The sequence below is a fragment of the Microtus ochrogaster genome, chromosome 2 (genome assembly GCF_000317375.1).
Source record: "Microtus ochrogaster isolate Prairie Vole_2 chromosome 2, MicOch1.0, whole genome shotgun sequence".
Classification (NCBI taxonomy): domain Eukaryota; kingdom Metazoa; phylum Chordata; class Mammalia; order Rodentia; family Cricetidae; genus Microtus; species Microtus ochrogaster.
This window is the reverse complement of record NC_022010.1, coordinates 40,345,504-40,359,019: the sequence shown is the minus strand read 5'-3', so window position 1 is coordinate 40,359,019 and position 13,516 is coordinate 40,345,504. Positions and strand designations below refer to the sequence as shown.

Here is a 13,516-nt window from a genome sequence, read left to right as displayed (position 1 = left end):
AGAAACTAACCAGTATAACTAGTATACAGATAGAAACTAACCAGTATAGCTAGTGTGCAGATATAAACTAACCAGTATAACTATTGTACGGATACAAACTAATCAGTATAGTTAGTGTGCAGATATAATCTAGCCAGTATAACTAGTGTACAGACATAAACTCACCAGAGTAGCTAGTATACATACAGTGTAGCTAGTGTTAGATATAAACTAACCAGTATAAATAATGTACACATATAAAGTAACTAGTATAGCTAGTGTACAGATATAAAATATAATGCTCACTTTAATCTTGGCATGTCAATAAATTGACCAGTTTTCTCCCTGACTTCCTCTATTACTGAAGTTGTGGTATTTTGTTTGTTTCCCAGCTGAGGTTATGCTATTTGTATGCATTTATACATACATTCTCTATACATCCTAATTTTGGGAGAACTTATAACTTTGGAAATTTCTAGGTTTTCCTTAAGGTGCTTAGTCCCGGCATTGACTGAGTTCTTTATTAAGATAACTGACGTTAAGGCCGTAAATGATATATTTGGAACAGTAATGCCATGACAGTCGACTTCCTGTTAGAAGGTGCCAATGAAGCGAGATGTTCGAGTCATTTTAAATAAGATCTCAGAGTTTCCATTTATTCCTGGATAAGCTTGAAGCTGATTTTAAACATAGTTAATGGCATCTTTTAGTTCATTATCACTTGTTGTCTTTATCAGCAGATAATCAGTTTAGTAACTTAATCATGAAAGCTTCTCTATGGTAAAACACAGTAGTATTTGCTTCATCTTTTATAGTTGCTTAAATTGTGTCAGTTTTTCTCATTTATTTCACAGACCCCATTTACTCATTCTTTCATATATTTTTAAAAATGTGAATATCTTCAAGTTAAGAATATTTGTGTAGCACAATGGGAGGATTGCTGCCTACTTTCTTTTATTGTAGCGTGATTATTATAGTGTTTACATTGTCTTAGTTTCCTCCGTTCGTAGCCTTCTGTTGTCAGTATCTCTGTGTAGCTTTTAAAGATACTTGTTGAGGATAGAGTTGTGATTATATATCCCACTTTGTTATAGAGCACCAGATTATCTAAGATAATGAAGATTATTTGGGACTTGTAAAGATCTCAGTTGGCCTCTATTATTTAAGTCTATTCATTGACGATGGTAGAATGCATTAAGAATTTTCTAATAAAATGTTATTTAAGTTAGGTAGAACTTTTTATTTTGAAGGTGAATATGGAAATTTTTCATCTTGGCACTGTCTGAAAAATGCTGTTCCCTTAAACAGGCAGGTGTGTTTATTCCTAAAGCGAGGTGCCAATCAACACGCCACTGATGAAGAGGGGAAGGACCCTTTGAGCATAGCTGTGGAAGCAGCCAATGCTGACATAGTAACCTTGTAAGTGTTTCCTGTGTACTTATTTCCTGCGCTATATGTTGTTTGTACAAATAGTCCTGGCTGTCCTGGAACTTGCTATGTAGACCAGGCTGGCCTTGAACTTGCAGAGATCTTATTCCCTCTGCCTCCCACGTGCTGGGATTAAAGGTATATACCATCATGCCCAGTCTGTGGGAGATTTAAACTCAGTGTTTTATTTGTGCCATTCCTTTATGGATACTGGATCTGGCAAGTGCTTTAAAACGCACAGGTTCGTTTGTCCTTCACAACTCTGTGAGGACTCTATTCTTTATTATCCCACTTTATTGGTAAAGAAGCTAAGCCTCAGATGATTTGAAAAACTAATAAATGTTAGATCTAGGACTTCACTTCTGAATTTCTACTCTGATGCCTGGCTGGACTCGTGGCCACTTTTGCTGTACCGCCACAGCAGTAGAAACATAAGCCCTGGCTACCCAAATGCTCTTCCCTGTTAGTACAGCAGGAGGCCTGGGGTGGGGTAGGTGGAGCTATGGGTAGTTTTAATCTACTCGCTGAGGGGGAGAGGCTTATCACGGAGCTGGAGGGAAGCAGCCGTTTAAACGCATGTTCATATGGACAAACACGAATAGATGGTTTTGAATGTTGTGTTTCCTGTGGTGTTCAGTAGGTTTGCATGTTAGGTCAAAGCAGTGTGCTACGCTTAGAACCTAGGAGTGTGACGTCGTCAGCCATGCTTCATTTCCTGAAACTATCGGAAATAGTCATGTGATTATTCCAGTCTGGGCTAATGGAAGCTGAGACTTGGTGATCCCTCTCCTCTTGAGCAGAAACATGCCTAGTCATGACGCCCTCAGTTCAGAGAAGCCTCGTGGCTGCCTTGAGCCCATGCTCCCAGCCTCCCATGGCACAGGCCGTGGAGGAGTTGCTGTTGCTGTGAAGGCCGCCGTCAGTCAGCAGTCAAGAAAATAACCCTACAAACATGATACCCCCGACCAGTCTGATCCAGACAGTCCCAAGTTCAGGACTCTCCCAGATGACTCAGTGTCAAGTTAACAACTGAAGCCAGCGAGGAAGGCTCCTCTTTCAGAGAATCCACATAGCAAGGGGATGCTTAGGAGCCTGCCTTGGTCCCCAGAGTGAGAGCTGAAGGGCAGTGTCAGTGTCCACTGCTGCTGCTGCTCCTGACAGAGCACTCGGAAGAGAGTGGGAGCTCCGGGAAGACCGCAGGTGATGTGGCCAGAAGGACAAGCAGGCACCACAAAGAGTACTTTCAGAAAGAGAAGAAATACTTGCTTTCTTAATCCAATGTTACCTGTCTGCCATTGCCAGGATTCGTAACCTCCAAAGAGTGTATGACCAGTATGGTAACCTTGGGAAAATGTTGATAACCCTTAGTCATTTCCTGCAGTGCTCATATATCAAAGTATATTTCCATTATATGGAAGGAGCGCATTGCTCATGTGTTGGGAACGCTCACACTCAGGGTAAGCTCGTGAACTAGGACTGGCTAGCAGAGGCAGCAATTCCACCCAGTTGCTTGCTGTAGGAGTTAGGCATCCTCTGAAGCCTGGAGGACACGGGCTGTTGGAAGAGCTGTAGGCACCTGCTTTCCTAAGAAACACTTTACTGTCTGCTCGTGAGAATGACATGGGTGGAGGCGCGGTGAATTCTGCACTGCATAGTGTCTGAGAAACGGAGTTTGTCTTACTGACAGATGCTGGGAAGGGACTAATTCTGCTGGCATTCATACTGCCTGCCCATGTAACCCGTTTGTTTACGAGTCCTTGTGTTACTTCCTCTAAGAGCTCTTCTTCTTGAATTTTAGGTTACGTTTAGCAAGAATGAATGAAGAAATGCGGGAATCGGAAGGACTTTATGGACAGCCAGGTCAATATTCTACCAATAATCATACAGAAATGCAGTATAAAAAATGCATTCAGGAATTTATCAGTTTACAATTGGAAGATTCATAGCTCCTTAGCTAACTAATGTGTTATAGAGATTTTATAATGTACCTGTAAATTGTGAGTTGTTAGCGGCTGGACCTACCGAATTCTCGGGTGGCTGATCCCGGACCTTTACACACTCGGACGTGTTTCTGTTTCAGTACACTTCACTTACTGTATTCAGTCAGCTCTGGCCGCTGGCATCCTTATCTGCTGTACAGATGTCTTCCACATGCGCTCCAGCAACACGCATGACAACGGACTGTGTGCTGCGGAGGCGGCAGGAGAGCAGTTTCAGAAGGAATTCTTCCTCCATTCCTTTTCTCTTCCTTTTTTCCCCTCCTTCTCCCTCCCTCTATCCCCCCACTCTCTCTCTCTCTTTCTTTTTTTTTCTTTCTCTCTTTCTTTCTTTTTTTTTTTTTTTTTTGTAACAGGATTTCTCTGTACAGCCCTGGCTGTTCTGGAACTTGCTTTGTAGACCAGGCTGGCCTCAAACTCAGAGATCGATCCAGCTGTCTCTGCCTCCCGAGTGCTAGGATTAAAGGCGTGTGCCACCACCGCCCAGCTTCAGAAAGAGTTCTTGTTAGCTGTCCAGCGAATATAACAAAATGGGGTTCTTTTTGTTATTCAGGGAATTTCTATACATTGTGTTCAGGGAAAATAAAACAAATTTATGTGTTTTGTATATAAAAAAGTTAGTGTGGAAAATACCAAGGAGAAGTTTATTGATGAGTTTTATATTTAATCTAAGAATGAGTTGAAGATTTAAAGTAAACCTTTACCAGTAAGTTAAAGTCCACAGTGGGTAGAGAATTAGTTTCGAGGCTGAAAAAAGTTTATCTATCTGTAGCTTTGCCCCAGGCAGTTGTACACTGCTTGCTGCGGTGAGTAGATGTATTTAGAGCAATGTTTTGTGAACCTGATGGCTAGGTAGACTTTCTAGAAAAATCTCAGTTCATGACCACTGCAGTCTTCATCTCAAGTGGTTTCCACTTGAGTCATGGTGTGAAGGAAAGAAAGAAAAGCTGATCAGATTCCCCTGTGTGATGGAAACGTGCTAGTTAGACAGCGTCACAAGAAGGACATTGCATTCTACTTGATGAATTTGAGTACATGAATTCTTATCTGTTTGAAATGCATACACATATTCCTAAACATTTCAGGAATTCATGACCAAAGTACTTACAGACATTCACTTTTCAGTGAGAATATTTCATTTTATAAAAATGAATATTTATATTATCTTTAAAGTGGCCTGGTAAAATCCTCTCTCCTTCCTCATGAACTGTATTTTGAATTTATGTTAACGTCAGCCACTTACTTCATTTTGACTGCAGTCATCTCTATCAGTGTAAGGCCATTTTTTTTCTCAGAGGACTGTATTTACCACTTATGTTTGACCTGACGTAATAGGGAAGGAAAAGGCCCCGGGTCCGATGCAGACTTCTAGTCTAGGGCGGTTCACTCTAATCCTGTGGATCACTGCTGAGTCCGGATGTTCTGATGTCAGTGTACTTATTATGGGGAGACTCAGCGCTAACTCTGAGTCTTGCCCATGTGTTTCAAAGTTGAATGTTAGATCTTGAATAAGTTCTAATTTTGTAGCAGATATCTTTAAACGGTAGGATTACTGGGCCTTTTCTGAGGCCTTTGTGGTTAAGCACTTTAAATAAAAATCGATCAAAGAAAATGAGCTGGCATTTGTGAGGTAGCAGGGAACTACAAGATTGTAAGTGAGGGGACATTTGTAGCCGTCCAGCCAGCTGCACCTTTCTTAAGGTGCTTGCTACAATGGCCGCCCAGCTGGTGAGCCACAGGTCAGAGGTCAGCGATCCATTTGCTCAGCAGATGGGAATTTGCAGGGGCAGGACCTTTCCTTTTTGCACCTCATCTAGTTCTGCCCAAGTTGCCTGAATTTCTTCTGTGTCATCCAGGAATGCTCAGACGCCTCTTTCACTGTTGTCTGTGTGCAGGTTTATATGTAAATATAGGGACTTCCAGGTATCAATAGGAAAATCATTTTTTCTTAGTTTTAATAAAAATCCAAAAACAGGCCTCACTCTAAGACTTAAAAAAATGGGCAAATTTTAATTTAGAAGTTAAAAATTAGAATTCTGCCAACCATACCAGGTTAAAAAATAAGATGTAAAAACCTATTTGAGAAACATCTTGGAAATAATTTGATTTTGAACTCAGTATAAGGGTCCAGAGTTTGAAGGTGAATGCTTCATTCGTGAGGTGTGGTGAGGTGCTGCAACAGCTGCTCTCTGCCGTTCCTCCTTTCCCCTCTGAGGCCTGGCAGAGCAGAACATGCTGGCCTGGACAGCCACAGAGCAGACACGCACCCCTTCACCCCCCACCCCCCCGCAGGCTGGCCCAACAGCCACTCCTCATTTTCTCTCTGCATCTTACTGTATTTTCTTTGCCTGACTCCTTTATCACTAGCAATAGGAGGGAAGCGGCAGAGCTCTGAGCAGTTTGGAGGTAGAGAAACTGTCAGTCTTTTGATAGTGACAGGTCCACTATTTAGAGGACTTGGTTAAAATGCTTGGCAATCAGGGGCTTCTAGGAAACCCCATTTCTAAACGTGGGTCTACAGTCCCACGGACACACCTTTTTTTGCAGGCAGTATTAAGAGCACACAGCTTCCGAAGGAAGGGGGTTCTTTTCACAGCTTTTGAGAACTCTCAGGAGGCCTGGCAGGGCGCGGTAATGTGGTGGGAATTCATTTCTGTGCTTCCTGCCTCTGCTCTGGGTCTCTTGAGCGCTGGCAGGTTCTCAGCCAGCAGAGAATCCCTGCCTTAGGGAGCCACTCCGGTCCTGTGAGCTGTGGCTTCTGGGACCTAGCCAGTCATTGGTAGAAGGAAAGTGTTCCCAGCCAAAAGGGGCGGGTTGATGCCTGTGCTCCCAGAGAGTGGGTGTCACATCCTCTGAGAGCGTTCATTTCAGTAGTGAGGCCACCGAACCTTGCCTGTCACGCTGAGGGCTGTAGTGATGAGCGTTCAGAATGCCAAAAACCAAAGGGGTTTTAAACCGGCAGCGCAAACACAGCAGCCTGTATTTTAAAAGTTCAGAATTGTTCAGGCACACAAAAAACTCGAACTTTCTGAATGGGGGAAAAATATGATTAAGTAATTTAAAGAATATGCTTAGCTGTTTTGTAGTAAGTTGTTCCGTGTATTAATAGGAAGATTCCAGGGCAATGTATTCTGGAATCTTATTTATGTGTTCTAGTTCAAACAAATTAGATTTGCCTCGGGGAAATATTCAAGTGATTAAAATTCTCCTTAAAGTTTAGATAATGAAGCTCACTTTGTGTCGACTGTTTTAAGTAAATCACTGTTGTTGTTTTGGACAGCACATTTTGAGGTCTAAGGAAGGTAGCGTATTAATAGTGCATTATTCATTTAAAAAACTGATCTTAACGAGTTTTGTGTATGAAGCTAGAAACTTCCTTTTGTATTGTGTGGACTCTTAGCCGTTTGCAGTCAGTGAGACCAATGATTACCACAGCACCACACTCTCCTTCCAGGACACGTTGAATTCCGTGAATGGAAGGCCTTATAGTTAGTTTCGCATGGTACAATGGTTTTACTAAAACTGTACTTGTGTAATATGTGCTAGATGACTTAAAAATCAGACACTAGAAAACCGTAAAGAGAAGCAGCTCGCTATATACAGAATATGCATCGCTGAATGTAGAAGCCATACATCGCCATTGTACCGCTGTAACACTTGAGAGCACTCACCTGGTGCTATCTGTGAACGGCTTGGTGTCAGCGTCTGCTAGACGTCAGCGTCTGCTAGACCCGCCTCCCGTTTCTTCCTGGATATATAATGTGTGCCTTTTACGTTCCTTCTGGTGTCGAATGGTAAAATCAATGTGGTATTTTTGTATTATAATCTGCACTTTACACTTTCTTGGAAAGTAAAATCCTAGACTATCTGAATAGTATTTTAAAAATATTTATAATGTTTACAATAAATATTTTACATATTTTACTTCAACATCTAAAAAGAGAAAAAAATTAAAGTATTTTGTATGTTTGTTAATTGTTATTTAATGTTGCGCTCCTGAGTTTATTTCGTGCCCTGTAGGATGGCCAAGCACAAGAGTAGGTAGTTTGTCATGCGCTAATTGGACGGTCTGGCCAGTTCCAGCGGACTGGCCTTTAGTGTGCTCCGGTCTAGTGTCGGGAGTCAGCTCTCACCTCCAGCCAGCCTGTTAACATTCTCTTCTCACTGTATTTTCCCGTTTTAAAGTAGTCGGTTAGGGTTAGCTGATTTCTGTCATGGTTCAATTTCCCAGATTTTAATAAATTGCTTTTTACATAGACTGAATATTTAAAGTACTACACATTAAGAGTATTAAAGCCTTTTTATTAAAATTCTTACGTTATGATTTTAGGTCTTTTAAATAGATTTTTACCTGGCCCCCTCAGTGTTTTTCTAATTCTCTAGCCTTTGGTGTGACATCTCTGTGCTTTATAATAATCTCGCTTTGTAAGACTTCGAGAGCTTACTGTGCTGTTAACAAGATCTGTGATAATGAGATTGTTGTAAGATGGGATGCAGGTTATCTCAGAGGATCTAATGATCGACCCCTGTAATGACAAGAGTCTTATAAAACAGTATCCTATGCTCAAGTGAGAGTAGAATTGCGCCAGGAGTCTGTACCAATGCAGTGTTCGGCTGGACGTGTCATGATAAGCAAGCCGTCCTGGAAATAAGATTTCTCCCCTCGAGGGATTAATTTATACGTGTACATATAGTTCCTTGGTGAGAAGAATGGTTCCCCGCTTGCCGTAAGTCCTCAGCTCTAATTTACATTTCTGTAAGAGTGCTGAGGGTCCACACGTTTGCTCCTCCGACTGTGAGTAGATTCTTGGCTATCCTTTCCTGTTGCATAGCAGTCCTGCTTGTGAGTCACCTGACAGTGTGGAGCTCTGGGTTTGCAGTCATGCTCTGGCCTTGTGATTAGTGAATTTACCGAGCAGCGGGTCCGACGCGTTAGTTCTCAACCTCAGAGGGTATGCGAGCTCCCTTTCACCAACAGCTGTTTCAGCATAAAGCGCTTCGAGCTGAAGATGGTGCAGGAAGCTCTTCGTAGCTGTTGCCCAGCTTGTCTCCTTGGTAACCTGCATCCATCAGAACCTTGACTAGTATTTGACTTTAGTCATTTCCTTTAACTTTTATTCAGCAAAGTATTTTCTTATAAAATGTGCTGTGTACTTCATCTCATAACCTCTCTTCTTTCGTGTGCTAACGAATGTTTCTTCACATTGCTTTCAAACGCTTGCATCTTGCTCCTCTCTAACTCTGAGCTCCCCTGCCGCACATCTGAGATGCTTCTCTCAGGTACAGCTTCCCTTTCTTTCGTACTTTTCTGGTGTTATTTTTAGTTGGCTTTTTTCCTTCCAAAAATGCTCTTGGAACAAAACTTGAATGTAATGAGCCCTAAAATAGTACGAGTAAATGCATATGTTGTTCTATTAATGCCTTAGCTGTATACATTTTAAAAGTGTCTTTGTTTTACTTTCATGCAGGTGATGAAACTTACCAGGACATTTTTCGTGATTTTTCTCAAATGGCATCCAATAATCCAGAGAAACTCAATCGTTTCCAGCAAGATTCACAGAAGTTCTGAGCCTTTTAAAGAGGGGAAACTATGAAATTTGGTGAATTACTAATGTGTACAACCAAAATATTACACCTTTTTTTTAACTGCTTTAATTCTACTTGATTTTAGTAGACATTGAATTGTTTGGAGAAAAATGGTACCCATTCATTGGTATTTTTGTAAATGAAAACAGATCTCTCATAGTTGGGAAAGGGAGAAATCCACTATAATTCCTCTTTTATTTAAGAAGAAAAAGACTGTTTAACGGGTGTGCTTTTATATAAAGTTGTATCCAGATCTAAGCGATCTCCTAAGTTCCGAGATGCTTACACTGTTGGGCCCGTGCACCTTTGCCTTGGGTAGTGCCCTGCTTCTCCCCAGGAACACTCAGTCACTATGTCTGCACCAAGTGGGAGCCAGTTTGCTTACCTGTGTCGAGGATGTATCTTTTCTACAGCTTCACTGATAATTGTTGGTGGTTTAGAAATATGTCCGTGTGTTTCCTGGTAGCTTAGCTGTGGTACCCACGGTATATGATGTCATTGCTAGGACTAGTGAGGATGCCCCTCCTTTGCTCAGAGATGCCATTGCACGTCAGGACTTCAGCAAACATGGTGACTGTCCAGTAGACCACGCTTTAGTCTTTAGACTTATTTCATCTTGTGGTGCAAAGGAGGTCATTCTGTTTTCTTCTTTCAGTCACCGCAAGACTCCCCGCTCAGTTTTTATTGTTGGGTTGATTTCCTAAAACCTTGAAAAGAGCATCAGTGCAATAAAACTGTATTTCAGAAGTTGACTATTGCAAAATTGGGCTTTCACCAAAACACGGTGATTTCAAAGATAATGTAGGTCATTTTATATTTGGAATTTATCCATTTTAAGCTATATATATATATTTACTATTACTCCTGGTGAAAGAAAAATCTCCATGTAAAAGAAGAAAAAGCTAATTTTTTTTTCTGTTTATACTAAAATTTACCAGCAATAAATTCCTTTTATTTTTTCTACATTTATCTTGTTTACTATACAATAGTATACATTCTTTTAAATTGTATTCTGTATATAGCTTTAGAATAAGTAAAATATGTCATTGACCTTTGAGTTCCAAAATTACGAGTATGTGATACAGTTTGGTCAGATTCCACCTCTGATTGACACATCTTGTCAAAGTATGGAATGAATAAATAATTGCCTTGCGGTTCATTTCCAGCACTGTTGATGACATTTAATCTTTTAGAGATTGTATGTAAGTAGCATTGATACTCAGCTTCACAGAAACATTTTTAAATGTATATATATATATATAATTATAGTCAATTAAATAAAAAATTACCATTTTCCCCACAGTATGTAGAACCTTACTTGGATTAAATATGAAATCTGAATCTAAGCAGAAATCATACTGCGATAAATTCTCAACACAGATACGGTCCCCTGGCTCAGCCGAATTGCAAGCATGGAGTGCTTATTTCGTAAGTCCCCACATGTTGGAGATAAAGATCTGCTGTGATTTCTGTCTGAGGAAGCACAGACTTCCACAGGATGGAAGGAATCTGGCCTTGTCAGTATTTTGTTAAAGGCAAAAGTCTAATTTTAATTGGTGTGTGTTTTGAAATTTATTGTCCTAACACATAGTCAAGGAAGAGCAGGCTAAAGAAAGGACCAGAGGGAAGAAGCCCACCTCTTCTCCTCAGTGCCCGTTCTCGGTCACTGTGGAGCTCCTGCCTCCTCTGTGGAGGTGCGGATGGGCTTCCCTTTCAGCTGCTGGGGACAGTCCTCTGGACCTGTCTGCCTCCCTCCCTCCCTGATGTGTGTCAGAAGTTTTTGGTGTGACAGTCAGTAGTGTCTGCTGCCCTTTAATGGCCAGAGTGTTTTTGAAATAAGCCTTAAAGATTCAGGTGTGTGTGAAATGCCTTGAAGATCATTGTGGTTCTGAGTATCTTCAGAACAAGCTTCGTCTTTTCTGATCGCATGGAGCCTGGCAATGCAAGAACATGTTTTTATGGCTCACTTAATTTTCTCAACGTGTTGAGAAATTGAATGACCGAAAGGGAATGGAGTCTAGCAAGGCTTTAAATTTCTATCATGAAGTAGATTGGCTCTTAGATGAGTTTTGCTGTGTTCACCAATAGCTTTATGTGGCGTGTTGCGCAGTATTCCATACAGTAGGAGAGATGAATATCCACAATGCCAGGCACACACTCAGGCCGCTCTTTCCGATTGCTCTGTGTTCTCTGCAGGAAAGACATGCTGAGAAGAAGTTGATGATTTTTTTTTGTTTGTTTGTTTTTTGTTTTTCGAGACAGGGTTTCACTGTAGCTTTGGAGCCTGTCCTGGAACTAGCTCTTGTAGACCAGTCTGGCCTCAGACTCACAGAGATCCGCCTGCCTCTGCCTCCTGAGTGCTGGGATTAAATTAAAGGTGCGCGCCACTACGAGTTTGATTCTTTATTATGAGCCTGTTCACTCTTTTCCATGCTCTCATTAATGGAAACAATTGGATTACTGCCAAAATAAGAACAGAGGCACAATGAAGGATGCACAAAATGTGGCTTTAACACGGGCACGGATAAAGGTGATCGAGTAGCCATTCCAAAGGCTTCACTGAGACACTTACTCGTTTAACATTTCCAAGATTTTAAGTTCATTTTCAGTACAGTCCTTGGAAATGAAAAGCTTCCAGCATTACAGGGTGCCTGACTGTCTGATGCCGGTGTCTGCCGTGGTGCCACAAACTTTGGTGTTTGCTTCCCCCAAAGTAATCCAGCGGGCAGCTTGTGTTTTAGCACCTCACAGGTGCAGAAAATTATATGCTTATATTTTAGAGAATTTATGTTTGTGATCATATTGGCAGTGTTTAAAAGTACATTTTTCTGCATATTAGATATGATCATGAACCAAGTTGTTTTATTTAAACCTAAACTTGCTACCCACTCTGAATAATTGGACATTCCTAGACCACTCATTCTCAGGTCAACTTTCTGTGTTGCTGCATTTTTTTTTAAAAAAATGAAATCTTATGTTCATAATAGCTTTAGTTTACATCCTTCTTGGATCCAGGGCTCCTCACAAATAAAGCGAATGGCTGAAACAAAGGGAACCTCTAAAGCCTCCCTTTGTGTACCTGTCCCCAGAGCTTGCAGGAGGACACCTGCAGTCTTAGCCCACGAGCAGCAGCCTGGCCCCGGGCTTCATCCCAGCCCCCTCTTGTTTTACAGAGCTGACCCATGGTCCGGCTCTAACATAAGCTCCGAAAGCATGTGTGTCCTGGGAGGATTGGCATCACTGTCAAGTAGCAGCTTTCCCTGAGTGTGATAAGAGGCTCCAGAAACACGGGAGAACCTCGTCACGTTTAAAGGACTAGATTGGAATTTGAAAGCATCAAATTGTAAAAAAAAAAAAAGTCTGCATTTTGTACAATAGCAAACAGTAATAAAAAGCCAAATATTATAAAGTTAAACTCACCTTTTATTAACTTTTTGATGTCATAACCATAGAAAGGACTTGGATTCAGTCTGGCTGAGTCCTGACACCCAGAAGGATGTTTTGTGGGCATCTTTTTCTGTTTACATAAATGGGGATCATGTGGACAAAGGAAGATTTAATTAACTAGAATTTTTCTTTGCATTGGTCTTCTCACTATCTTATTTTCTAGGATTTTCTCATTCCCCAGCCCTATTTTGGGTATTAATTTTTAACAGGGAAAGCTTGCTGTGCTATCAAGTTGTTAGCACCTTTTCATACGAAAGGCTAAAGGGTAACTTGGAAATGACAAGCTCCTTTTTAAAAATATCTGTTTACGTGCTTTGTGATATTTCTGGATCATTCCGGTCATAAAGACTGATCACATGTACTATTTCTTTCTGCCTGTGAAAAGGATTTTAAGAATGTATAACCAACACTCCATTAGTTTTTATTAGTGTGTAGGTTTGTATCTAATTCATGAATGTAGTTTTTCTGTAGTTTGTCATTGTAAATGGAGCAAAGTACATTATCTTTATAGTTATTCTAAAATGTACATTATGTAAGAATTGTAAATATACTTGATTACTTTGTATGCTGAAAATTTACAATAATAAGTCAATAAAAATATCTCACTTCTGGCGCAGTCACTATGGTGCTCAGATTTCTTTTGAACTGTATGGTGGCTGCCTAACATCTGTTCTAGTTAAAGTCCAGCCTGACTCTCTGACCCTTCCAAGGAATGGCAGTTCATGTTGATCCTGTTTACCGATTACTTCCATTCAGAAAAACATTTGGATCCTTTAAATATTTTCTTCTTGCCAATTTCATGAACTAAAGACCACGAGAGACATTCTTGACTCTTCTGCTTCTCCCCATTATGGTTGATATGTTTGTTGGCGTTCCTGATCTTGGCAGCACACCTGTAGCCCATCCTTTCATTAAAACAAAACCCGCTCCCGTGTGAATGGAGCACTGAACCGCGGATCTGGAAGCTAAGCTGGGCTCTCACAGTTAGTTCAGAGCAGATGCAGACTCCCAAGTGATCTCGAAAAGAGAACCCACACAAGTGTTTTAGATGAAGGCAAAGAGCCTGTTTCTTTTTTTTT

The 13,516-nt window shown here is 41.0% G+C and overlaps 1 protein-coding gene across 8 annotated transcripts in view; it reads left to right on the top strand.

Moving 5' to 3' along the window:
* The window catches only part of Acap2 (ArfGAP with coiled-coil, ankyrin repeat and PH domains 2), a 115,805-nt gene extending 102,754 nt beyond the window's left edge, over positions 1-13,051 (top strand). For 7 of the 8 annotated variants that reach the window (XM_005344812.3, XM_013351432.2, XM_005344811.3 and 4 more), the window contains 3 exons: positions 1,288-1,398; positions 3,206-3,267; positions 8,873-13,051. In XM_005344812.3, the coding sequence (XP_005344869.1) occupies positions 1,288-1,398; positions 3,206-3,267; positions 8,873-8,973 (274 nt within the window). In that variant the 3' untranslated portion in view covers positions 8,974-13,051. Of the gene's footprint in view, positions 1-1,287; positions 1,399-3,205; positions 3,694-8,872 lie in introns of those variants that run through there. The other variant, XM_026785407.1, reaches the window with a different exon arrangement.
* The last annotated feature ends 465 nt before the right edge of the window (positions 13,052-13,516 follow it).